Source organism: Cinclus cinclus, chromosome 8 (assembly GCF_963662255.1).
Source record: "Cinclus cinclus chromosome 8, bCinCin1.1, whole genome shotgun sequence".
Classification (NCBI taxonomy): Eukaryota; Metazoa; Chordata; class Aves; order Passeriformes; family Cinclidae; genus Cinclus; species Cinclus cinclus.
The window spans coordinates 29438356-29466354 of NC_085053.1; the positions used below are offsets into that span (position 1 = coordinate 29438356).

General features: G+C 42.6%; 1 protein-coding gene across 1 annotated transcript; it reads left to right on the forward strand.

Moving 5' to 3' along the window:
• Positions 1–809: 809 nt before the first annotated feature.
• LEPR (leptin receptor) lies at positions 810–27770 on the forward strand. The gene is made up of 19 exons (XM_062497050.1): positions 810–823; positions 1631–1689; positions 3805–4098; positions 5045–5162; positions 9570–9772; positions 12042–12187; positions 13081–13225; positions 15969–16265; positions 16537–16651; positions 19352–19551; positions 21074–21228; positions 22093–22252; positions 22335–22417; positions 22959–23175; positions 23898–24080; positions 24598–24693; positions 25082–25184; positions 25901–25976; positions 27003–27770. Exons 1-19 carry the CDS (start codon positions 810–812, stop codon positions 27768–27770), a joined length of 3432 nt encoding a protein of 1143 aa, XP_062353034.1.
• Positions 27771–27999: the final 229 nt, after the last annotated feature.

The window sequence follows — 27999 nt, forward strand, 5'->3', positions numbered from 1 at the left end:
CTGGGCTCAAAAGTGGTTTTGCCTTCTGCTCTAAATATTAAATTAGTGCTGACATCAGAATCTCTGACTGCTCTATCTGGCAGAATCCCCAAATTATTAAGGTTGGAAAAGTCCAACCTTGTCCCCAGCCCAGAGCACTGAGTGTCACCCCCAGGAGTTCTTTGGACACCTCCTGGGCAGCCCCTTCCAATCCTGACCACCCTTTCCAGGGAGAAATTCTCCCTGAATTTTTTTTTTCCTGCTTCCATCAGGAAATTAAAAAGCCTTTCTCTTCACTAAACTACATACAAATTATCATTTTCCTTCTCTGTGTGGTTCTGTGGCTCTGTGGTTGTTTTCTTCTCAGTGTAAACAGGTATCTCATGGGGGAAACTCTAACACCCAGGACCTAGGGATAACTTTATAAATTTTGGAAATGGATGTCCAGTTTTTTTGGAAGTGATCTCTGCCAGTTTCCTGCTGGGAAGTGGTTGAAGGATGGACAGGGAATTTTTGTTGCACCTGTTTTTCTCATTAAACCATTTAATAGTGTGAATAATGTACATTTATGTCAAATAAACTCCTTTAAATGGTACTTTTTATTCTGAAATTAGGGAACATCTAAGTAATTTCAATTATTTGGAAATAATTCCTGCCTGTATCTTTGTGAAATGACCTGATGGCTCCACAATTCTCATGGCTCTCTGATAGGAACAAACTAATGGAAAAGGAAAAGGTAAGGTGGGTCACCTACCAGCTGTGCTGAGAGCCAAATTGTTCCCTGAAACAGGGGCTGGGAAAATCCAAGATTCCCTCTTTGATTGCTGAAAATGGAGCTGAAAAAGCAGCTGGTGGATGGGGAGAAAAGTGGATGGGATTGACTGATCCTGCAGAGCACAGTGCTGCAGAAATTCAGCTGAATTTGTGGCAGAGCAGGCAGGGAGACAAGGATCTGGGAAATGTGACTCCCCTGGGCAGCTGGGTCACTGTGGAATATAGAAATAAATCTATTTTCCAGGACATGCAGCCCCTAACTGCAAGGGCAGTGCATTACATAACCTTGGCACTGCCTCTCTTGGCTCCAGGGATGTTCTCAAGGAAACTTTTCTCAGAAATATTTCAGGAATGGGAACCTTTGGAGGGATTCCCTAACTCGAATTTCTCACCCTGGCACTGAGCTGTGGATTTTACTCAGCACTCGGTTCTCGACTACAACAGCAGCCAAACTCTCCTCTGTGGAGCTTTGAGTGTGAAAATATGTTTAGATTTTAGCAACATTTATGTAACTGTTGGATGAAAATAAAAAAGAGCAAAGTATCTGAAATGAAGGAGCAATAATGAAATGTTGCTGTAAAGTTTAGTGAAGTCTTCACTGTTGAAATGGATGAGCACTTCTGTGTATGCTGCACTTGGAAAATTCTGATTTTTCCTCCCTTTCTGGCCTGTTCTTCCTTTCCTGGTGTAGGGAGAAGTGTCTCTCCCCATCCCAGAGTGTTGAAGCTAGATGATTTTTAAGCTCCTTCTCAAACCATTCTGGTTTTCCATGGTTCTGCTTACAAAGGTGTGAGCATCAAATGAACTGAAATACACCAAAATGAAATAATAGACTGACAATCATAAGCCCTCCATTAATTTTCTCTGTGTTTTTCAGGTCAGCTCTACAAAACAAGATGTGTTGGCAAATCATCCCAACCATGTTTGTGCTGATGGGTAAGTCACTTAAAAATTTCCCAAAATCCAGTTTGGGATAACTTCTCAGATCAGGAAACATCACTAAAAAATATGTGTTGAGTCAGGACACATGCAAATAAATGCCCTGGACAGATTTGATGAGATAAAAAAATTTGTGGGGAGTTGGTTTTGTCACCCAAAAGTGCAAGGAAAGAACCTGTGCTCCTGGGGGATGCTGCCATTCCTGCTCCCATGGACACAGGGCTGCCAAAGAGTGCTCAGCTCACTCCAAATGCTGGATTAATTAACTGGGAAATGCCTCTGACAATATTGGCATCTGCTCTGCAAGGACAGCTGGTATTTGCCTTTCTTTTTTCTCTTTTTTTAAAATTTAAATAAGAACTATTTAAAGGGTTTTGATGATGGTGCTCAGGGAGAAAGCAAACCCTGTAATCCAGTGGAGTTCTTTTGAAAATTTGTGTCATCTTTACAAAATATGAATCAAAGAGATGAATAAATCATTAGATTTAGGTACCTTTTATATGCATGAACACCTTTTTATCTTGCACTGTATGTATTCTATCCACTCAGTATCAAACACTTCATTGTTGAAATTCTTTCGAGTCCCTTTGGTGACCTGAACATATTGAGTGGCTTTAATTGGAAAACCTGGCTGCTCCAGGGAGGTTTCCTGGGGTTTCAGAGCAGTTTGTCACCATCTGATGGCCCTGCTCACCCAGCCAAGCTGCTGCTCTGGGACAGAACTGCAGCTCAGACCTTCCTCCAGGTCATTTGAGTTTCATTTCTTTCCATTTCTGAAGAGAGGGGCTGAGCATGTTTTTGACTTAAAAAGATTTAATTAATCCCTTGAGATGATCTGTGGCACACGAGGGGGAGGTTCCTTAGAAAAAGAGATGAGCTGGGGACTGTGCTGGTTCTCTGTCCTGCTCTGTGTCACTTTTTCTGTGCCTTTTTAAATCATGGATTATGTCCTGAGAGTTTGTTTGCTCCACTCCTCCTGCTGGAGGCCTAATGAAGCTGGGATTTACAGAGACACAAACTGTTTAGTGGGAGAGGAGGGAAGAGCAGAAGCCTGCAGGAGTCTGGCAGCTCCAAATCTGTGTGGAGAGAAAGCAAAACCCTCTGCAGAGTAATACTCTGCATCTTCTGTTTTAAAAGGCTTTTTTTTTTTAGAGCTCTCATTTCATATTTTGATATTATTTAACTCACGTTACATAATAACCCATGTTATTATTTAACTCTGTGCTAGAGAGTTGTGAATTTCTATTTATCAAACAGTGCCAGAGATATTCTTGTATTTCTTATTTTGGCTCTTGCAAGGCATAGAGCATCAATTAGTTTCTATTTCGTGAACTGATTAAAATTTCTGCCCTTCCTGAGCAAAATGCACCCATGCCCCTGTGCCTTTAATCTTTAAATTCACAGTTTTGCAGGAAGTTGTTTCCTGCTCATCCTTCTCTAAACCCTTGTGAGAACAATTCAAGCTATGATATCAACAAATGAGCTCAGAGTGGTTTTATTTTAAGTCTGATGGAAAAAAGAATGATCATTTTCCTGCCTCTCACTTCCCAGATAATGCCCTGGGGTTGTGCAGTTGCACCCACAATAATATTGTCCTTTTTTCCTTTAAGAGTTACAGTGGGACTGTGCTTTATATTTACAACAGGATTATATTTTTATTGAAATGGAGCTGTTTTAAAAGAACTGGAGGGGATCTGTTCCACCACTGCTGGAGACTCATACCCAGTTTAGGATTCACTTCACTTTAGGATTCACTGCAGTTTTGGTGAATAAAAGCAAATTTATCCCAAAGAGATGCTTTGCCTACAATCTTGGCCTTGACTTTTTTCCAGAGATTGAGAAAACAGAAGTTGAGGTGCAGTGAGGCTGGGGTAAAAGGCTGGAATCGTTCACCTGTGATGCCATTCAGAGAGGATGTAGTTAGTAATTTTGTCTTTACCTAGAGGGGATGTTTTTAGTAATTTTGTCTTTACCTCAGGGAACAACCCCTGGAAACAACCTGATTTTTACCTAATGAATGGATTTCTGTACCACATCAACCACTCCCTTTTAATTGTTTACAAAGATGAACTTTTCCTTTTATTTCCAATACTTTTCCCTTTATATTTGCAGACTTCCTTCAGATGGCAGCTGCCCATTGCATGGTCCATCCAGTTCCTGCCAGGAATTTCACACTGCCCTGTGTGCTGCTGAATGAGACCTTTTTGAGCCCTTTCTTTTCTGGGAGCTGGTCTGGTCTGAGGGGACAACTTGGAGCATCCAAAATCAAGCCTTTCATGAATGAAGAAAATTTTCTGTGTTGTCTTTGGAGTGCCAGCAACATTGATTGTTCTTTGTACAGAGCAAGCATGCAGGCAAGGAAGTTTATTCCTTCAGAAATAAATCTCTCTGCTCCTCAGCAAATAGGTGGGTTTAGCACTTAAGGGCACAAGGAGTTCATTCTTCCAAAAATATTTAGGATTTTTTGTTGTTTGGGGGGAGAGGGGTGGGTTGGATTAATGGGGATTCACTTTTATCCTGGGCAGGCAACACAGTGTGGCAAAATTTTTTTCAATGTGGTAAAATCCTTCCTCAGGGTGGTAAAATCCTTTTTCAATGTGGAAAAATTCTTCCCCAGAATGTGGTGGAAGAGGGAAGAATTGTACAGCACAGTTTCAAAAGAAAAAAAAGGTTGGCTGTCTTTGCTGGGGAATTGTGAATAAAATATGGAGCACTGCATAAGAGGCATAAACCCAGATCTTCAAACCCAGATCTTCAAAGGAGTTTAGACACTGTGAGGAATATTTTAAATATTTTTGGTGGATGTGGGCTTCAAACTCCAGCAGCAGGCAGGGGAGATGGAGAGCAAATGGCATCATTTCTTCATGAATTATGAGGCTTTAGATAATAAATATGCAGTAAATATCTGTACATGGATTAGGGTTTTTTTTCCCCAAGTTTCTTTTTCCTCCTCCTGTCTCTGAGGAGCACGGAGCTGGCATCCTGCTGCCAGGAATCTCATTGACCTCAGGAAGGTAGAATTTCATTCCACACATCCCCAGCTGAGGCTGTGTCACTTCCCAGGACACAGCAACCACCACCAGCTTCATTTTTCTTCACCCTGCAGCCTTGCCCTTAAATCCAGGTAAAAAATATTCCTTCTTTAATCATGGCAGTGCAGAACCACATGGATTATGAGTCTTGGAGGTGTTTAAAGTGCCCAGCTCAGATTATTCATCAATATTTTCCCATTTGTGGTGCAGCCTCACTTTCAGGAATATCTGTTCCTTGTCCTTTCTTTGTGAGTTCCCTCCAGGTATTTTATTTTGTTTTAATGCAGCTCAGAAATGTGAGATCCCTTTCTTTTGTCCAGATTGGAGCTTGAACATGGAATGTTGGATTAGAGGCAAGCTGGACCTGTTGGTTTGTAACCTGCAGCTTTTGAAGCTGGACCTGAGAGCTGACCTGAAGGTGAATCTTTTATACTCTGGGTAAGTACAGGCTCTGTTCAATTTGTGTGGAAAACTGAAAACATTTCCTAAAACGTCAACATTCCAGCTTCCAGCATGGTGGGAGCTTTAGCTTTGCAGATTTAACTTTGTCCTGTCTGAAAGTAATCCTGGATAATATGCAAAGTTTGTGGGTTTTTTGAATGAAAAATGGTTGGAATGGAAAGTCCCCCTTTTCTGTCCTTCCCATGCTTCTTAAAATACTTTAATGAAATCAGCATTAACTTCTTACAGTATCTTTGTTGTTAGAATTTCTTAATTTTAAAGTCTTGGTTCTGTTTTTTATTTGTTTTTGACCATAATGTTGTCTCTCTTGAAGTACTTAACATGTGATACCATGGCAAATGCTGCTCTCATCTCATTGTCACTGTGGTGAATATTCTCTGGAATGCTGAGAGATGGAATCATCCTGGCTGTGGGATGTAGACATGGGTCATGAAAAGATCTGTTTGATTCCATGAAACCACCCTGCTTTTTTTTTTTTGGATTATTGATAGATTTGAAGGATTGCTATGAACACCCAGACTTCATTTCCTTCCGAAACAGAATAAAGTGAAGTAGCTGAGTTAGCTGAACCTGTAGGGGAGGACTTCCTGAGCAGCCAGATATCATTTGGCACAAATCATCCCTGAAGTCAGAGTAGAAACCAAGTGTGTTATTGAGGAATAAATATGGTTGTTTAGCTGACACAATATTTCCATCCCATTTTGGTGAGGTGGGTTCCCATTTCCAGTGCTCCTCATGACTCTGATTCCTGAAATACTATTCCATGGGTGTTTGTGGGGGAAGCAGCTCTGGCTTTGCTCTGCTCCATCCAGGCTCAGCTGAACAAGAAAAGCTTTCCCAGTGATCCCAGAGCAGAAGTCTTTATATTGCAATTTTTTGGGATGCCAGGAGGTTGGAGCCCCAGCTGGGCAGAAGAGGTTCCTTGTGTTAGCAAGGGAATTCAGTGAGTGCCATGCAATTTAGGAGAGCAGGCCCTGTGGCCTCATCAGAGTCTCTGTTTGATTCCTCTTTGCTGCAAAGATGAGAAACAAAGCAGAACCTTGGAGAACTTGTTTCCCTCCCCACATTCCATAGGAATATTTTCCTTGTAGGGTCCCAATGTTCTGGGGGAGCAGCAAGCACAAACGTTTCAGCCTTTGGGAAGGTGACAGCTTTCCCTGTTGGCTCTCTGATACCTTAACATTTCATTCCTGAGCCAAAATACCTTGAAAACATTCCCAGTTTTAAAAATATGCATTCCTGGCATGTGTTTCTCCCTGGGAGTCTGGAGACCCAGCCAGGAATCTCACATACAGGGCAATGCACAAAAATAATGATCCAGGAGAATCTACAACAGAAAAGCTTGGATCTCTCACAGCTTTTTTTTTTTTTCCCCCAGCATTAAGGAAGTCTCCACATCCACATTTACCACATCCACAGTTTTCCTGCTTGGAAATATCAGGAATGGAATGTTCTGTTCTGTGCTGTGGGAGAGGATGGGGCTTTGCAAAAGTTATTCCAAAAGAATAGAAAAGATGAGAAAGGGTTATTCCAAAGCTTCGTTAGGCAAGTTGGGTTAATTATCTGTCAAGCATCTTTCCAGCTGTCTGGTCCCAGGAATGCTGTAAAACCCATGGCTAAATCCACAAGCTGCAATCTTTAGCATTAGGGATCTCCTAGGTGAGTGCTCCCAGGTTCATTTTGAGCAATGATTATCATTTGCCCTTTGAGCTCATGAGGCTGCACTCTTATTTTGATTTATTTGATGTTCCTGGGAGGCTGTCCTCCAGTTCTGGAACTAAATTCCCTTGTTTTTAAAGGATAAACCATGCAGTTTGTCTCAAGTGCATCAGCTGTGCTTTGAGCCTCTCCAGCCAGAGAAAATCAACTTCTCATTAGAGACTGATGAGCTCAGCAGATCTGCTGAGTTTAATGGGGCAGCTTCTTCAAATAAAGATTTTTCTAGAGCCATCATTGGTCAAAAACACTGGAAAACATTTATGGAAAAATTCTGGAAGCCCCAGACAGCTTTTCTCCATCCATCCCCAATAAAGGCAGTGCTTGGAAAGGATGTAGGAATAATGTGACAGTTGTGACCCTATTTCACAACCACCTGGTTGGGATGGAGCTTTCCTGAAAATTCAGGTAATTCTTCCTAAAAGAAGTTGTATTTCTTTTTTTTTTCTTTTCAATTGCAAGAACAGGATTGAAATTCAGCCAGGACATTTTGCAGCACCTAACTGAAAGTCTCTGAATTCTCCACGGGGCCACAGATGAATTTAGCAGGAGAAGCATCATCTTCTGAAGGGGCCTGAATATAAATATAAAACATTTAGGACTTCCTAAATGGTTTTTTCCAAGGTGTTGGCTAAAAGAACTCTCTGTGACAGGATTTGGGTGGAGGAGCCACTGGCCTCTCCTCAGCTTGTGAGGGTTAATAAGTCAGCAGAGGAGTTCTTTAGCATTTTTCTCCCTTTACACTGCTTTTTTTGGTGCCAACAAGTTCATTTGGATGGTTAAAAATTGAAATAATTATTAGGAATGATGAGGGGCTGGTGTGGTGGTAACTGCTTTCAAGGTAGAACAGATCAAAGACGTGGTTTGAAGAAAAAATTACATTTTTATGGATTGATTGTGGCTTTTGGAGACCAGTAAAATCTGTGAACAACAGGAGAAGGCAGGGAAGCTTCAAAGAAAATTCTGCGAAATCTTTGAAAGGAAATTCAGAAGAAAACAGTGGAGCCACATCTAGAAAAACAAAATTATTCCAAGTAATTTTAGAGCTCTATGTCTGCCAGATACCATCAGCATAATTCCTGTGTCCTAAAGTCTGCGAGTCCTGGTGAGAATTATTTTAGGAATGTCAGGATTGACTGTCTGGAGCATTAATAAATGTAAACCATACCTTGGTGTGGAGCTGCTTGGGGCTGTTCCTGCAGAGCACAGGAGCTGGGAGGGCAGTGCTGCTGAAATTCCAAGTTTTTCCAGCCTCAGAGTATCCCAGCCCCGAGGTGGAGGCAGAAGGATCAGTGAGGGATGAGGGGAGTGGGGCTGGGATGATCCAGGAGAGGTTTCCTGCAGTCCCAGCCTCAGCTCTGCCCATCCTCCATAATTCTCCTCAGTTCCTCTCTGAGCAGGGCAGGGGATGGAAATGGAGCTGGTGAATCATGCCCAGTGCTCTGCTCTCAGATAAATGGAGCAGATAACAAACGGGCTAAACCCAAAAACATAAAAATAAAGCAGCAAATCTCATCCTTCCCTCTCCCCTAGTGCAGACATCTCTGCCCTCCCTGAATCCGAGTGCTCCAGTGACTCCTGCCAGCTATAAAACCACTGGAAAAATGTGCAGGAAGGCCCTTATGCCATGAATTTCCATTTCTTTCTCTGAATTAGTAAAACAAAACCTTTACTGGACAGAAAGAATTCCAAAATCACTTCAGAACAATTCCAGAAAGAATTCCAAAATCACTTCAGAACAATTCCAAAATTCCAAACAGGAGCTTTTTTTTTTTATTTATTTGTTTTGGTTTTTTTTTTTTTTTTTTTTTTTTTGTTTGTTTGTTTTTTGTTTTGGGTGAGGATGAAACATGAAAATCAGGAAAGAATCGGAGGTGATTGAACTGTCAGGGTTTGTCTTGGCTTTCCTGCTGGGAGAAATTTGGCCACTAATTATTTGCACTATTAAATTCCCAACCTTGGGGAGCCCTGAGTCACTGGATACTTGCAGAATTCCACAAATGTGGGTTTCTGGAAGAGCCTGAAGAGTAGAGATGAGAATGAAGAACCCTTTGGGAACTGCTGGTCCCAAAGATTGAGATGGGGTTTTGAGAAGGAATTGTTCCCTGGGAGGGTGGGGAGGCCCTGCAATAGAATTCCCAGAGAAGCTGTGGCTGTCCCTGGATCCCTGGAGTGTCCAAGGCTGGAGCTTGGAGCAGCTGGGACAGTGGAAAATGTCCCTGTCCATGGCAGGGGATGGAATGGGATGGGACTGAAGATCCCTCCCAGCCCAACCCACTCCATAATTGCAATATTCCCTGTAATGCTCAACTGTAGCAGGAGCTGGAGGGAGAATTAAATTGTTTTGGTGCTATTTCAGTGCCTCACGGATGGGAATTAGAAATTCATCTCCTTTGGGATGGCAGGGAACTGCCATGGGAAGGTAAAATAGCACTGTGTGCCTAAAAAAAATCTGGGAAGGCTTTAATGGAATTGTGTTCATGACTTGAAAACCATTTAAAAAGGGAGAAGCAGCAAAGTTAAACCAATTGCTTACAACTATTATTTTCTTCATGAATCAATTGAATTTTTTGATCAATAAACCATATCTAGATGGCCGAACCTCTTGAGATACAGAAAAAAAAAATACAATCTGTTGTTTCCTGGTTTGTTTTCCCTCTGCTGCAGATCAGAGGTGTCCCTGGGAGCTGCATCCACGAGCTCTGTGCAGGGCACGGTGAGGGTGGCTCCGTGTGACTGTGGGGACCAGGTCTGTGAGTGCCTGGTGGCCTCCCCGAGCCTCAACCACACCTACCTGCTGTGGCTGCAGGTGGTGGCAGGTGCCACAGCCCTGGGCTCCCCTCTGCTGGCCCTGCAGCCCACGGACATAGGTGAGCATGGCTGAGCCCCCTGTCCAGGGATGATCTGGCTTTTAGTTTTTATAGTTTGCAGATTCTCTGCTGCTTGGTGTGTAACTCTGAAACTTCACATTGGGTGTTGGTGAGTTCTCTTCACAGGGCAGTGACAAAACAATTCCTTTTCAGATAGAAAATCAAGGACAACCTGCACCCAAAAATCATAAACAACAGCAAAAGGAAAGGGAATGAGACTTCATAGCCTGGGGCTGTGGTTGGATAATTGACCCCAGGATGAACCAAAACTTATAAAAGTGTAAAACTCCTGACCAGGATCCATCTTGGATTTGATTTGGGTGCAGCCCCAGCCGGGCTCTGGCACTGCCCAAGTTGTTTCCTTTAAAAAAAATTCCTGTTTTATTCCTTTTGCTCTGTCTGGTCTCTGTTCCAGCTCAGCCTTTCCAGGTAACAGCTCTGGTGACCCAGATGGGACATCAAAAACAGCCCAGGATGGCCCTGCTAGGAAAGGGGGCACAGACAGGGCAGGAAAGCTCCCTAATCCCTGTCTGGGCTCCAGTGCAAACCACACTGAGCAGAGCCCAGGCTTTCAGTAAATTGGCTCTTTCTCATTTTTTCCTTTCTCATCAGGACCTCTCTGTGCACAAATGGTGGAGCTTGTTGCTGAGGACTTAAATTAAAATTTAAAAAGCTGTTCCCAAAGTTGCTTAGCAAAGAATCCCACCCATTTTCCCAAGCAGCTCTCTGATCCTGATCTTTTCTTCCTCACCCATGCAACCCCAAGCTGGAAAACATTTCTGTGTGTTTGATCAAGCTCCAGCTCTCCTGACATGATGAATTTGATATGTGGTGCTATCCAAGGTGCCCAGTTATTGCAGATTTGGGCAGATTTCATAAAGGCAGGAGCTGTCAGCTGCAGGGGAAAAAAAATTAAAGTTTTATGAACATCTTATTAACTTAAAGACTTAGGAATTTTATAGACTTCCTCCTAACTGTGTGCTCTGCAGACAGAACCAGTTAAAATCTCTGGGTGGGCTTGTTTGGAAGATGAGAGGTGGCATTTTTCATCCTGCTGAAATGATGCTGCAGGAAGAAATTAAAAATTTAATCAGGAGTCTGCCAGTATTTAAAAATTACACAAGTTAGCTCTGCTTAGTGAAGCATGTTTTAAAAATGCACAATATTAATATATGTTCTGCCAAGATTTAGCTCAATTAAAACTATTTTGAACATAAAACTTTTGAGTGCTTGTGCCATGTGGATTTTATTTGCTGATAGTGGGGCAGGTGGCATCACAAGCATCATTATCTGTGGGATCTGATTCAGGGAAATGTGATGGAAAAGCCACTGACTTTTGTTTGCCTCCTCCCCAATCACTCCCTGCTGGCCTTCATGAAGTTAATTGGTTTGAGATTGTCTAGAAGTAGAAATTAAATCTGATTTGGTGTGGTGGATTTATACTGAAAATATTAAGAGATTTTTGATACAAATAATTAAATAAAATCTGATTTGGTGTGGTGGATTTATACTGAAAATAATCAGAGATATTTGATATGACTGAGTGACATTTCAGTAAGGCACTTAAATGGGACACCAGTGCAGATGGAATTTAAAGGCAACATTTGCCCACTGCCCAGGATTTTTGGGAATGTTTTCCCTTCAGCTTCTGCACGTGGTTTGGAGCAGGATTTTACTGTTCCATGGGAAAAACTCAGCTGTGAATGAGGACAAGGCCAGCCAAGATCTCAGAACCAGGGAAAAGCAGGGCCTTGATTCCTGGTCATTGTCCAAGGAATGGAATCCTGAGGATTTTCCATCCATTCCCCACTCCAGAGCTCTCTTTATCCCCATGGGAATATCCAAACTCTCCATTTTTACTTTGCCCTCACATAACTCTCCTTTCACAGCTGTAAGCCCTGTGAAGGATGGGAATATTTAGGAAATGCGTACACTTTAAGGAGCAAATTGATTTTCTCAGCATTCCCATCCCTCTCTTCCTCATTCCCTCTTTCCAGCAAGGCAGGTAAGCCAGGACTTGGCTACTGGGAAAAGCTGTGGCCAGAGGGAAAAAATTCCTGCAGATTTAAGGGAAAGAAACAGCATTTCCTGATAACTGTAAGAGCACCAGGGTGACTTTTCCAGGGATATTGCACACCATCACTGCCATGCAGTAGAGCACCCTTGTGAGTTTAAGAGAGCTGAATGTAAAGGCTGAACTGTGACTCAGTGAAACGCTGCAGGCTGGGGCAGTGAGGTTGGGGTCAATTGTTGATTAATTTGCGTGCAGTGAAGCCTGAAGCCCCTGTGAAGCTGCACCTGGAGCTGGCTGAGAGGGGCCAGGTGAAGCTCTGCTGGTCCAGCCCTGCACTGCTGCCCTTCCCTCTGCAGCACCAAGTGAGGATCTCTGCCCCTCCAGGACATGGGGACAGCCAGGTGAGGATCCCAAATCCCAGCTGAGGATCCCAAATCCCTGATTCCCACCACTCTCCTTGGCCTTGGATTGAGAGTGTGGCTGCTGTGGCGGAGCTGGGCTTAGCTCGCTGCTCTTTCCTGGAAAAGCTGGGCTTAGCTCGCTGCTGTCTCCTGGAAAAGCTGGGCTTAGCTCGCTGCTCTTTCCTGGAAAAGCTGGGCTCAGCTCGCTGCTGTCTCCTGGAAAAGCTGGGCTCAGCTCGCTGCTGTCTCCTGGAAAAGCTGGGCTCAGCTCGCTGCTGTCTCCTGGAAAAGCTGGGCTTAGCTCGCTGCTCTCTCCTGGAAAAGCTGGGCTTATTTTACATCTGACCACACTGAGAGAAGCCCCATCTCCTGCTGCCTCTCACAAACAAACTCCCATTTTTGTCCTTGGGTGAAATCCTGGTTTCTGTGAAGTCTAGACTCATTTTCTTTCAACATTCTAGATGTTCTATAACTCATTTATGTTTCATATTTATAAGTTTTAGTATAAATAGGTTTTTTTTTTTTTTTCTGTTCCTACCATGCAAGTGGTTCTGGAATAACGAGCAGCTGTTAATTAGCAACCCATAATGAAACAACTCATTTTCCAGAGAGTTATCCTTCTGCCACTCTCAAATTGACAGTAAATTTAAAGAAGAAATATTTTTTACCCAGCTTGCTGCCTAAAAGCAAAGAAAATCCTGGTGTGGAATATGAGGATGTTATCTCCTGTCTCTTAAAGAACAAATTGATTTTCTCAGCACTCCAAAAACTGAGTCTAAAGAGAAGGCATGAGAGGGAATGCAAGGAATTCTGACTCCATACAATTTATTGATATTCCCTCTGTCTCTTCCTGTTTCATTTTCCAACAATAATGGGTTTGGATCATCCAACAGGTGCTTCAGGTTGCTCTGGAAAGCTCAGTGACCATAGACAATGCCCTGCTGGACTCTCCATCCTCAGTGCAAGTGAGGAGCAGGAATCTCCATGGTCCAGGCTTCTGGAGTGACTGGAGCTCACCCTACAACCTCACTTTGGGAGGTAGGACACCTGCAGGATTTTGGAATAAAGCTGATTTTCTATGACTTTTTATCTTCTTTTTTTCTCTCCTGCCAGAGTTGGGATTAAATGCATGAGAGATGGAATTTTGTGTTTGGACTCAGATGTTTGTTAATTCTTACCTATGTGAGTGAGTGCCACGGCACTTGTAGCTAACAAGATAAAAATGAAGAAATTGTGTTGTATCTCATTGTTACAAGGTCTTTTAAAAGTAAACAGTCCAGTTAAGAGCTAACATCTAAATTAATTTTATTTTTGCCCCAAACACCCATGACCTGCAGTGCAGCATTTTCTATACAATCACAAAATCACCCAGATGAAGAAGAAGGTGAAGAAAAAAAGAAACCTCTGTCCTAAAACCTCCACCTTGCTTTATACCTATCACTATATTCTAAAACCTCAAGCTCCAAACCCTTCACCATGTGATATTGCACACTTCTAACCACACACTTGTGATCCTAATTCAATTCTGGAAGCCTTCTCCATGGCCCCAGGTCAAATGCAGTGTTCTCCTGGGGGTCAGTGCCTGTCAGCACAGAAGGTTCCAAACTCCCAGCTTCCAGGGTTCCAACAATTTTCCAGTTGTTTTTTTGGATTTGGTCTTGGAGAGCTGGCATTAGGAATTTTGGAGAACACCTCTGTGGCTGTCACTCCCTTAGCAGCACCTGTTCAGAGCCACAAAAAACTTTTCCTCAGAGCTTTTCCTCTTTTCCATCACAGCTTTCCCTCTATTCCTCAGAGCTTTTCCTCTTTTTCCTCAGACCTTTTCCTCTTTTTCCTCAGACCTTTTCCTCTTTTTCCTCAGAGCTTTTCCTCTTTTCCATCACAGCTTTCCATCTATTTCTCAGAGCTTTTCCTCTTTTTCCTCAGAGCTTTTCTTCTTTTTCCTCAGAGCTTCTCCTCAGAGCTTTTCCTCTTCTCCTCAGAGCTTTTCCTCTTTTTCCTCAGAGCTTTTCCTCTTTTTCCTCAGAGCTTTTCCTCTTTTCCATCACAGCTTTCCATCTATTCCTCAGAGCTTTTCTTCTTTTTCCTCAGAGCTTTTCCATCACAGCTTTCCATCTACTCCTCAGATCTTTTCCTCTTTTTCCTCAGATCTTTTCCATTTCCAGTTCCAGTTGGAAGCACTGAACCTCTCCTCAATTCAAGATTTTTCTCATGATGCTTTTTCTCAGTTCTGGTTTTGCTTTTGTAGTTGAACTAAAGGCCCAGAGCAAAATCCAATGTACTTTTTGTACAGTCCAGCCTGGTTTGTAATGCTGAGCCCTGTGCAAAACTGACTTTCTGATTATTTTGTTGTATTCTTCCATGCTCTGCTCAGAATTCCCTGGGAATATTTTGGTCTGTGCTGCCAGAGGAATTCTCTGAACTCTTGTGCTTTTCCTTTTATATAGGTACCTGCACCAAAGAAGGAACTAAACCTTGGAAAAAAGAGCTTTTTTTTCCTAATAAAACCTCAAACAACAGAGCCTAGATCTTCTTTATTGCCTGAGAAAGGAAAATCTGGGGGAAATCCTCAAAATCTCTGCCTGGTTCCTCAGTGGGGGAAGCAAACCTGACCCTTAGAAGATTTAATGCTGGTTTTGGGGTGTTCTTTGCAAACAGCTCCATTCCAGCTCCACCTGCATCTTCCCTGAATCCCTGAGTGATGAGGGCTGAGTTTAAACTTCTTGAAATCCTTGGAAAATTCTGTCTTGGAGCCTGGGTTGGATTGGACCACTGCTCCAGTTTGGTGCTAATTGCAGTGTAAAACCAGTTTTTGGGACTGCTGACTTGAGGAGGAGGAACAGCAACTCCTGTTCCTGAAAGATGGATTCATTTTATTTTGTTCCCCTTGTGCTGCTCTGTGTTGCTTGCACTGCACCCTCCAGGGATTTTGTGCTCCGTTCATTCAGATTTGCCTGGGATATGAAAGATTATTGGAATCAGAATGTAGAAACTTCAGGTGTGGAGTGAGCCAATCCAAGGCTCATTTCTGCTGCTGTTTGTACTGATTAAGAAGTAGGAAAGTTAGAAATACAACTGGATAATAATAATAATAATAATAATAATAATAATAATAATAATAATAATAATAATATTAATCCCAACCCTATTATATTTTTTACTTTTTTTTTCCATTGACAGATTTTTAAATGTTTTTTTTTTTTGGTTTCATTTCCAATTTCAATGGATTTCCCCTGCACTTTTTGCTTTTGTGTAGCCTGGGGATATCAAAGATTATTATTAAAGATAATAATAATTATTATTTTAATCAGAACTGAAAAACTTTAGGCATGGAGTGAGACAATCCAAAGCTCATTTCTGCTGCTGTTTGTAGTGATTAAGAAGTAGGAATGTTAGAAATACAAATGGATAATAATGATAATAATAAAAAGCTCAACCCTATTATATTTTTTACATATTTTTTTCCATTGACAATTTTTAAATGATTTTTGGTTCCATTTCCAATTTCAATGGATTCCCCCCCTTTTTCCTTTTGTGTACCCTGGGGATATTAAAGATTATTATTAAAGATAACAATTATTATTATTTTAATCAGAACTGAAAAACTTTAGGCATGGAGTGAGACAATCCAAGGCTCATTTCTGCTGCTGTAATAACAACAACAATATTTTAAAAGCTTTAAATTATTTTTTATTTCTATCATTATACCTCTAGATTTTTATTTTCTTTGCTTCAATTTCAAATCTCAATGGATTTTTTTTTTTTTCCCCTTTTTATGCAGCTCAAGTCCTGTACTTCCCTACCAAGACCCTGACCAGTGCTGGCTCCAACATTTCATTTCTGTGCATCTATAAAAACAGAACTGAGCCTGTAGAGGCCCAGGAGGTGGTTTGGTGGCTGAATTTAGCAGAAGAAATCCCAGCCAGCCAATATTCCCTTGTGAACAATCGTGTAAGCAAAGTTACTCTTTTCAACTTGAAAGCAACCCAAGCTAGAGGAAATTTCTTCTCTAACACCTTGTACTGTTGTCACCAAAGCAGGGAATGTCACCACAGATATGCTGAATTCTATGTAGTAGGTAAGACCCAGAGGATTTTCCATTCTCCTTTTGGGGTATTTTCATAGTTTCATATTCAAGGATGGAATATTTCCATTTTAAATCCCTTTATTGCTTTTTTTTTTTTGCTTTTTTTTTTTGAGGGTTTTTTTGGTGATTTTGACTTTTTTTTTTTGTTTCGTTTGTTTTATTTTTTTAGAATTTTTTGATTGTTTTGTTTTGTTTTTGTTTTTGTCATCGTTGTAGCAGCCCTTGTATCTTATTAATTAAGTTTTTCATCTCTTGGAATTAGACATGGATTTTAATATCTCCTGTGAGACTGATGGATACTTGAGTAAAATGACTTGCAGGTGGTCTGCAAACCCAACCACCTTGCTCCTGGGGAGTTTGCAGCTAAGATATTACAGGTATGGATGGATTTTAATTCTCTTCTTATGTTTGGAAAGCATTGCTCAGAATATTATTGAAATCTATTACAATTATATACATAATTATATGTAATATTATAATGTGAGAATGCAGCAGGAGGGCAGAACTCAGAGCACTGCTCAGCTCAGGACTGAAATGGATGTGCTAAGACTTTATAATATACTATTATTATATAGAATATTTTATTATAGTTATCATTTATATAATATTTATCTTTTAATAGATATAATTATAGCATAGCATAATATAATATATTATAATATATATTACATTATATTATATTATATTATATTATATTATATTATATTACATTACATTACATTACATTATATTACATTTCATTACATTACATTATATTATATTATATTATATATTTTGTATTATAATATTACATATAATATATTATAATAATGTTAATATATTATAATAACTTGTTATTATAGATATAATTTATATATTCTATCATAATCTAGGAAATTTATTTTAATATTTATAATAACTATTCTATAATATATAAATATATTATCAAAGCGTTCTGAAGAAATGTAATTAGAGAATTAACAGATCCTTTATTCTGTGTATAGGAAGGGAACTAGAGATACCTGAATATGTAATAGATGATATTGTTATTATTATTATTATTATTATTATTATTATTATTATTATTATTATTACTATTATGAAGAAGAAGAAGAAGGTTTTTCAGCATTTTTCAACCTGTTTGGGAGCCATTTCTCTTCCAGAAGATGTCTTAGATCAGTTAAAAACTTCCTGCAGTTGCTCCTGTCTCCAGGCTGTAAGGAAACAAGGGAAAAGCCCATTCCCAGTGGGAATTCCTGATCTTGGAGCCTCTCAGATCCTGCCAGCTCCACCTGATCTCAATTTAACTGCTCCGAGTCTGAGATGGGACTTGAGACCTCCTGAGGGCTCACTCAGTCCTTGATCCTTCTGTAATTCTGGATCTTTTTGTTCTGTGTATACACAGGTGGAAGGAGAGGATGAAACAAATTCATTTCAAGCTGTAAAAAAAAAAAAAAAATCTTGCTTAGAGATCCAAACCTTAGCTGGTGAAGGGAATATTGCTTTGTGGAGGCAGCAGCTTGGGCTGCAGCAATTCCCAGAATCCCAGAATCCCAGACTGGTTTGGGATGGGAGGGACCTCAAAGCTCATCCCATTCCATCCTTGATGTGTTGAGCTTGAGGGTTTCCTAGAACCTCTCAGACAGACAGACAGACAGACAACTCTTCCTGAGGCAAAAAAACCCAGAATTTCACTGCTCTGCTGGGCTGGAGGTGCAGAAATTTTGGCACACAGCTTCAATCAGCTCTGAGGCCCTAATCCTTTGGTGGAGTTTTGAATGTTCCTGGTGCCCAGGTGAATATTTCCCTGGGTTTTGTGGACTAAAGGAACAACTGGAACGCTGGAAAGTTAAAGTGGAGGCTTTTGGGGCAGGATTAATGCCTGAGGGCTGAGGTAGCTTTTGTTTAATCTGCCTTCACAAATATGAGTATAATGAGTGCACTGCTGGGCAGGGAGCTGGGAGTGAGCCCCATGCTGCTCATCATGGCTTTTATTCCCACTTTCTCACTGTTCAAGTTTAGCTAAAAATGTGATTTTCTAGTAGGAGGTGATAATGTGGAGATTTGTTCGTGCTCCTGCTAGATCAGACTGTGCCATTAGCACTGCCTGCAAATCCTTCCCAGATGCTGCTGATCCTTGTTTTTGTTCTGATTTTTGTGGTTGTCTGTTCAGGGTAAGACCTAAAAGAGGAGAATGCAGTGAAATTCCTGCTGCTGTTCCCTTTTGGAGCTGGAGTGCAGCACTGCTGTGCTGTGTGTGATGCTCTGGCTCTGGGGTTTTGTTTTGCTTGGGTTGTTTCTACATCTTCCTCTGCAGGCAGTGCTGCCAGGAGAAACAGCTCCAAAGGGATTATCCTGTGGGAGCAGGGAATGCTCCAATCCCAACCTCCAGAGCACCAGGCACTGCTTTAATCCTGGCCACAGGAAGAGGAAATTTCAACCCAGTGTAACCCTGGTGCTTCAGCTGAGTAACTCACATCCCCTCTGGACCCACTCCTCACAGAGGAGAAAGCTGAAAAATTCCCACTCCAAGAATTTGTCTGGTTCCATTTGATCCAGGATCCAGGGCTCCTCTCTTCTGTTGCCAGGTGTGATATCTGGAGTGGGATTTTTAATCCGGAGTTGATGTTTTTATGGGATTTCCATCTCCTGGAGACCTCACTGCGTCTCTGTGGCAGCTTCCCCCTGGTTGCCACTTGGGATTTTGGAAGTCATTCTTAACTGGAATCAATTCTTGTCAGACTTGCCTTGCTGTGTTTGTTGCCAATCCCTAAAATCCCTAAAATCCCACAATTTATGAGGATTTGGAGCTGCCTTCTCTTGCTTTTGGTTGTTTGTCCTGCTTTTCCCTGAGCCAGAGCTTTGAGGTGTGAAATGTTTTTATCCATTCAGTGCAGATTCAAGTTCAAGATCCAAAAGATCCCCAAAATCCCAGGAGTGAAATGTTAGGATCCATTCAGTGCAGATTCAAGTTCAAAATCCAAAAGATCCCCAAAATCCCAGGGTATTTCCAGTGCCCCCATTCCTTTTAATTCCCTCCTGACTTACACTTGCAATGTATCAACTGAATGTGATTTGTTTTTTTTTCATCTTTTAAGGAACCAAATTTATTGCTCTGACTTTCCAAGCCTGTCTCCAAACTCAGAGGTGAAAGAATGCCATTTGCAGAGGAATCATTCCTATGAATGCACATTCCAGCCCATTTTCCTTTTATCTGGATATACCCTGTGGATAGAGTTTAAACATTTCCTGGGAACACTGGAATCCTCCCCAACCTGTGTCATTCCAGCAGATGTGGGTAGGTCAAGATCCATGAATCTCTTTTTCCTTGTGCCCCTGGATTTTAAATGGTGTAGGGAAAGAATTTTTCCACAGGTTTTAAATAAAAATATGAGAGTTTTGATATTACTTTTTTTAAAAAAAATGGATTAAATGTTATTTCCATGCAGGAACAGATTTTAAATGAAGGATCCAGTTCTGCCTGTTATTCCCTCTACAGAAAATTCAAGTGTTCTATTGCGAAATAAAGCTCATTTCTAAGGTTTTGGTTACTTAATTTTTCAGACTGATTTGTCTTTAATTAATTAAGTTTGCACTCCAGTACAGTGTATTATTTACACACTTCTAAATCCATTTGAAATCATGGGGACTGTCCCTGCTCTTCCATGCTGGTGCAGAGTTTTGTGACACCCAGAGCACAGAATTAAATTTGTGTTTAAATTTGGATAAAAACAAGAGGCAGGAGCAGTGTTTGAGTGTCTAAAAAAAATTCCAAAATGTGCAAATCACCTCTTTCTTACCTGCTCTGTGACAGAGTTCACTGGGTATTTTGGGAAACAAACTGAACATGGGTGAGAGCAAACAAGGCAGCTGGACCCCAGAGGTGTTACACAAAATAAATTTGAGTTGTATAATTATGAAATAAATTAGAGTTATATAGTTTTGAAATAAATTTGAGTTCTATAACTATAAAATACATTTATTATGTGGTGACAGTGATTTATCCTGGGTGCAGGGTGCTCTGTATTGTAGTAAAGCAAGACAAACCCCTTGTAGCACCATCCAAAATGAAGAAATAATTTATTTTGTTGTTGTTGTTGTTGTTGTTGTTGTTGTTTTCTCCTCATTCACATCTGATTATCCAAAAGAACTTTATTTCAATTTGGCTTGATTAACAAACAAGGGTTTTGGGCGATTCCTGTTCTGGAGAAGCTGGATTTGGGGGAGAATTTCCAATTAATAAAATAAACCAATTTCCATTAATCACTGCACAATATCTGCCCCAGCCTTTCCAGGAGCTGCTGCTTTCTGCAGGGGTGACCCCATGGAAATAATGGAATGATGGAATTGCTAAAATTGGAAAAGTCCTGGAGTCCATGGAGTCCAACCATTCCCAGTTGCCAAGGCCACCACTGACTGTGTCCCCAAGTGCCACATCCCCAGGGATTTTAAATCCCTGCAGGAGTGGGGAGCCAGCACTGCCCTGGGCAGCCTTCCAATGCCTGACCACCCTTTCCGTGGAGAAATTTTCCCAAATATCCAACCTAACCCTCCCAATTTATTGCCAGGCTCTGTCTTTTGCTCTTTATCCCAGGGCAGGTAGCAAGTGCCAGCAGCAGAATAATCTGTTGTGCTTTAAATGAGAATGAAATCCATGGAAACATTCCCATGGATTCTGTGCTTGAGTCCTGCTTGCTTTGGAATAGCAGAGGTGTGTTAGGGGGGTCCCTCAGGACAAGGAAAAGCCTTCCATGGTTTGATTTCATGGGAAGTGTCAGCACAGACATTGCAGTCGTTTTTGAAATTTTTCCATTTTCCAGTGAAGCCTCTCCCCCCTTCTGACGTGGGAGCAGAACTGACCAGGAATTCCTGGGGGCTGCTGAACGTGAGCTGGACCAAGCCTGTCTTTGCCAGCAGGGACCTGACATTCCAGATCCGCTGGAATTCAGGGAGCAGGGAGGACATTCCATGGCAGGTAAACCTCGCTGGAACCCTGAAGTCTGGGAGTTTGGAACTTTCTGTGCTTTCTGACCCCCAGGAGAACCCTGCTTTTGACCTGAGGCCTTGGAGAAGGCTTCCAAAATTGAGTGATGGAGTTAAAATCACAGGTGTGTCGTTGGAATAGAAGTGTGTAATGTCACATGGTGAAGGGTTTGGAATTTGGGGTTTTTAGAATATAGGAATGAGTATGGGACAAGGTGGAAGTTCTTGGGCATTGCCCCACCTTCCTTTTCTTGTTCCTTCTTCCTTCTCCTTCCTAGTCTCAGGAAGGAGATTTTTGGTTGGACAGTCAGTGCTGCACTGCAGGTCACAGGGGTCTGGTTATTGGGTCAAAAGTATAAGTAATAGAGGTGTTAATTCCCTATTGCACTGAATAGCTTTAAAAGACCTCGTGACCAGCTCGATTCAGCTCCATTTTGCTCACTTTTAGCTGGTAGCTGGAAATGCTGCAGAACTCTGTACTTTAGATAAGATTTAATAAACAACCAAGCCCAAAGGAGAAATTTGTCTCCTTCGTGTTTTTAACTGTGACTTTGAGTGAAAGCAGAAGAAAATGAAGACAAGGCACTAATGGGGTGGTGCAGCTAACCCCTCCCAGGTACTGTCTGCTCCATCTGGGCTGGAGCAGGGATCATTGCACTGCTGTCCTGTACAGTGGAGATGGTTTTTATGGCATTTATCCACAGAGAAAACACAGGCAAAAACGTTTGCAGCGTCCACAAAGGAATATTCCTCACAATCCTACTTCCTCACTGGATTCATTCTCTGGAATTTTGACCCTTAGAGCTGCCTGAACATCCCTTTATTCTCACTCTGAGTTTTTTGCCTTCTCTCCCAGCTTTATGAAGTCCCAAACCCTGCAGGCAGCTGGGCTGTGATCAAAGTGGAGCAGCTTTGTGTGGAATATGTGGTCCAGGTGCGCTGCAGGGAATTGGATGGATCTGGATACTGGAGTGACTGGAGCAGAGCAGCCCAAACCCTGGTTCAGGACATCAGAGGTCTGTGCTCCCAGGGACACCCTGAGGGCTGGCATTTGCCACGCTCAGGTGTCCCTGTCCTTCCCAAACTGTTGTTTTGCAGCTCCCTTGCGAGGCCCGGAATTTTGGAGAATCGTTTCTGAGGATGCAGCAAGGAAGCAGAGGAATGTGACACTCCTGTGGAAGGTGGGAGCAGCTTTGATCCTAAAAGCAGGTGGAATTGCCAGAAGGGGAATCTGACAGGCACATGAGGCTTGTGGGAATTGGGATTTGCCTTTTTCTGTGTTCCTGACAATTGCTTGGCTCATCCTAGAGGCAAGAGGTGAATCCTGGTGGGAATTCTGGGATAATAATGGGAGATGGTTTTGCCTTCTTCACCTTAAAATAATAATGCAGAACAGGAAAAAGTTCATCAGTTCCCATTCCTGTTTGCTCATGTGCTGTCCTGAAAAATGTGTAAAACAGGGAATTGCTGTGGGAATCTGAAACTTTGGCTTTCCTTGTCCTTCACTTCCCTTTGCTGGGAAGAGAGGGAATGAGAGTCAGCTGTCAGAGAGGGAAGTGAAGCCTTTGAAAGGACTCCACTCCTTGGCTAAAAAGACAGGAGCCAGAATATCTTTATTGGGTTTCCTTAACATTTGAGCTGCCCAAACAACTTTTGCTCTGGGAATTAGGGGGTGGGAAGGAATTCAGGAATTAATGCCCATTCATGAATGAATTGCTGCAGCCCCTGATGGAGGATCACTCGTTGTGCAGCGTGAGCAGGTACATCATAAAGCACCAGACCCCAGGGAACACCTCCTGGGAGGAATCTGTGGATCGTGGCACCAGCTGGACTTTTCCATGGATTGAGCCAACCCACACCGTCACCATTTTAGCCATGAATTCAGTTGGAATTTCTGCAGTTAATTCTAATTTAACTCTATCCCAGCAAATGAGCACAGGTAGGAGCAGCAGTGAGTGGGATGTGGGAAATGCAGGAATCCTGGTGATGTTCATGGGGAAAGCTTTCTTTGGGATAAAATTCCCTCTGTTAGAATAGGGAATGTTTTATGGGGATACATTCAGCACCAACAGAGCTGTTGGGAAACAGATTTCCATCATGAAAATCCTGTGATTTTTGGGTTGGGAAAAAAGTTGTCACTGGGCTGTCTTCACTAATAAAATATAAAGTAAGTAATCAAAGAAAAATAAAATCCTGCTGGAGAATCCTGTTCTTTCATCCCCTTGGATTTGGGAACGCCCAACATTCCTGCTGGGGAATGTTCTGTTGTTTCCAAAATGAAATGTGGTCGTGGTTTGGGCTGCCAGGGTATAGAGTCCTCAGACTTCCTGAACAGCAATTCCTGCTCAACTTCCTCAGCAGCAATTCCTGGATTTGGCTGCACTCTGCTGAATTTATTCTCAAGAATTTGGGAGTTTTTCATTTTGTGGTTAAAGATAATTAAGGAATTGCAGGTGAGAATTGGGACATTTGATATCTGTAAGAAACTTGATCTCTTGAGTGCTTGGGACTGGTTTAGTGTAAACCAAATTTTGGTGTCTTGAAGAAAAAAATCTCTCTGCTGATGTGGGTTTATTACACAAAAGGTAATTAAAGTGATGAGGGGTGAAACTTCAGCAGTTGATGGGATGTGGATCCCAGGTGTTCTCCCTGTTTTCCCAGTGGATGCTGTGCAATCCCTCAGTGCTTACCTGGTGAACAGCACCTGTGTGCTTGTGGTTTGGACTCTCTCCCCCCAAATCCCTGGGATAAAATCCTTTGTGATTGAGTGGAAGAACCTGAACAAAGGCGAGCAGATGAAATGGCTGCGAGTTCCTCCAAATCTCAGGAAATATTTCATTTATGGTGAGTGTGTGCTTGAAAATATAATTCATGCTATTCGTTGGTGTGGAACAGAAAATGTGGAATTTCTGAGCTCTGAGCCCTTTTTTCTCTTCCCAGTTTCTAATCACTTTTATTGACCAATAAATCAAATTTCGATGCTCATTAGAGGATTGCCTGTTGGATTAATAATTGCTTTAAGCTCTGGAGTGGGTTCATTTTGTGGAAATACAGTAAGATTAGTTCTGCAATGTTGAACACACCAGCTGATTATTCAAATTAATGTCTGCATTTCCTCTGCATTTTGACTTCACTCCTAGAAATCATCACAGTAGCTCCATAAGGAGTTAATTCCATGACAGAATAATGCTGGATCAATAGCTGGAATCTTGGGATTTTGAAGTAGGGATCTATAAAAGATGGATCCATTATTGCCCTCTCTGGGCTAGTCTGAGCTCTGATCTGTGCCCAGAGGCTCTGTGGAGGGACTGTTTAAAAATTGGGTAACAGTGGATTGCAAAGGCTGATTTCCCCTTTCCAGATCACTTTATCCTGATTGAGAAGTACCAGTTCAGCCTCTACCCTGTGTTTGCTGGAGGAGTTGGCAAAGCCAGAGCCACGGATCAGTTTGCCAAAGGTGACTGACAGGGTCTTTCCCCTGTTTTTTATGAAGTAAAAGTGACCTTTAAGTGAAAAATCTGTTTTAGCTGAAAAAGAAAAATAAAAAAAAAGTAGTAATAAAGTCACTGTAATGTACCTACAAACAGACTGAACAGACTTCAGCTTTAATTTGAAAACTCTTTGTGGGCTGAGCTGAGCGAGGGATTAAACTCCTATTTAAAATAATTCCTTTTTGTCTGTTTGTTCCCAGGGGAAAGGTTTGTCCATGTGCAATAAAACTGTTGCTCAAGGTTATTTCCCCATCTAAGCTGTGCTTTTTACTGTTTGCTATTTCCCCCTTGCCAACTATTTGCTCCCAGACAAATAATTTTGCTGCATTAATAGCTGAACTCCTTTATTTCCAGGGGGATTTGAAATTGGGAATAGTGGCAGCCTCCATGTGGTTCTGCCAATTGTTTTTTCCACCTCAGTTTTGGTGCTGGGAGCGTTGCTGGTTTCATACCAAAGGTACCTTCCTTGTTCCTTGCTCCTTTTCCCTTGTTCCTTGCTCCTTTTTCCTTGTTCCTTGTTCCTTTTTCCTTGTTCCTTGTTTCTTTTTCCTTGTTCCTTGTTCTTTTTTCCTGTTCCTTTTTTCCTTTTTCCTTGTTCCTTGTTCCTTTTCCTTTTTCCTTGTTCCCCAAAAGTCCAGGTGCTGCAGCTGCACTGGTGCCACTCTGCTGAACTGGTGTCACACAATCCCAGACTGGTTTGGGTTGGGAGGGACCTTCAGTCCCATCCAGGGCCACCTCCCACTGTCCCAGGCTGCTCCAGCCTGGCCTGGGACACTCCCAGGGATCCAGGGGCAGCCCCAGCTGCTCTGGGAATTCCATCCCAGGGCCTCCCCACCCTCCCAGCCAGGAATTCCTTCCCCACATCCCATCTAAATCCCCCTTTTCCAGCCTGAAGCCATTCCCTGTGTCCTGTTCCTCCATCTCTTATCCCAAATCCCTCTCCAGCTCTCCTGGAGCCCCTTTAGGCCCTGGGGGTTGTGGTCATTCAGCACAGACTGTTCCCTTTATATTTCCCTAAACTGCCACCTGGAGCTCCCCTTCTTTATGTTTTGGATTAAATTTGGGGCATTTATCATCCTTCCCATGATTATTTCATGGCCATAGAGCTGTGGATAAATAAAATGGCAGAGATTCTTTCCCTGCACCAGCTCCAGCATTTCCCTGACATTTCAGGATGAAGAAGCTGCTCTGGGAGGATGTTCCCAACCCCAAGAACTGCTCGTGGGCACAGGGAGTTAATTTCCAGCAGGTTTGTATTTCCCTGGGGCTGCTGCTTCCTCCACCCAGGGCAATTCCAGCTCTGTCTCCAGTGGAAATCCAGCCCCTTTCACCCCTCTGGCTCCATCCAGAGGTTCCCTTTTCCCAGGCCTCTGGAATATTCATTGGATGTGATAAATATCTGCCTGTTTTTAATAGGTGACAGATGGTGGTCTTTGCCAAAATAGCCCTGGCCTTGGCTGGGAGGGGTTTGATCTGTGTTTGCTGTGGTGTCCATGGAGAGGGGAAGAGATGCAAACATCTCCATTAGGGATAAACCACGTGCATGAGGAGGGAAATAAAGTTATTTTCATCGTTTCGAAGCTCCCTGTTCATTTGATGTGGGAAGGTGATGGATTTGTGGGAGAAGAATCCCAAATTCAGGGCCCAGGTGTCATCAACAGCGAGTCTGGACTGAGTAGAGCACAAGAGTTTTAGTGTTTGCTCTAATTTCCCACTGCTCTGAGTATTTTGACATTTTCCTCATTATTTTGGCAGCTTCCCTGCTGTAAAAGATGGTTTGTTAATCCACAAAAAAACTGGGTTTATCTGTTTTGTCCTGAATTCATTAGGAAATACAAGAGAATTTTCCTCTGGAGCTCTCGTGCTGCTGTCACTTCATCCTGGTGGATGATTTACATCTGCATTTATTAGGGAGCAGTAAATCCTGCATTTCTCCCAAGGAGAGCTGTTTCACTCAGTTCAAACAGGCAGCTGCTACTCAGGTGGGAATGCTCCAGAAATCCTCTGGAAAGGCTGAACTTGACCCAGATAACCCAATCCTAGCAGGGAAAGTTCCTTCAGCTGATGTGGCAATGATTAAATCTGTCGAGGAAATTTTGTCCTAGAGAATTTTCAACTCTAAATTCTTAACAAAACGATGTGTGAACTCAATGTGGCAGAACTCCAGGCTCCTGGGGATGACCTTTGGTGTCGGATGCTGTGATCCATAATTCCTGGAGAGCAAATTAAAGCTGTTCCATAATAAATGAGCATTAAAATCCCTCTTTTCTTCCAGCCTGAAACTCTGGATCATCTCTTTGCCAAGCACCCCGAGCCAATGTCATGTGAGCCACTTCTCCTGGAGGCAGAGGTGGTGCTGGAAGACATCAGCATCACCAAACCCTCGGAAAAAGAAGAGCCAGGAGATGTTTTCGGGATCGATTCCACATTTCCAACCCCCCAGGACTCGGAATGTGACTCGGCGTGCTCCAGCAGCCACTTCCAGAGCAGCAGCTTCTCCAGGAGCACCCAGGATGGAGAAAGCACAGCTCAGTGTGACCTCAGATACGCCACAGTCAGCAGCAATTCCCGATCCAGCGGCCTTTGCCGACGGAAAACAAATCCAAGGAGTTGTTTGGAGAGCTGCTTCCTAGGGGAACATTCCGTGCTTTTAGGTGCCTTCTCCAGTGGTGCTTGGGAAGTTGGGAGTGGGGCATTCCTGGTGTTCCCTGGCTCCCAGCCCAGCAGGGCTCTGTCCCTGATTTCCTCAGAGGGATTCTCGGAGCCTTTGGGTGAAGCTTTCCCAGGCAGTGCTGAGAGGAGCTTGTATTACCTGGGGATAACATCCCTGGAAAAGGGACAGAGGGACATTTTCCTGGCAGAAAGCTCCAGGGGGATGTGTCAGCTCCAAAGCACAGATCTGCTCACGGAGGGGGTGGTTCTCCAGCACATCCCAACAAATGTCAAGGAGTTTATCCAGGGCAAGCCCAAAGCCACCGTTCCCTATGTTCCACAGTTCCGGGTGGCTGCAGCCAAAGGGCAGGAGGCCACAGAGAAAAAGTGACAGAATCACCCCAAAATTCCACGTTCCTGGAGTTTTTCCGGGTGTTGATGCATTCCCCTGTTTCCCCTCTCTTGGTTTATCCGGCTTGTTCTGGTTTTAGGCTTCACCTGGAGCTCCCAAGGGTGAGAGAGCTGATCCATGGCCTGGAATAGTTCTGTGGGAGAAAAGCTGGAATGTGCCATTTCCTTGGGAATGATCTGTGACATCGAGTCAGGCTGGATGTGGTTGG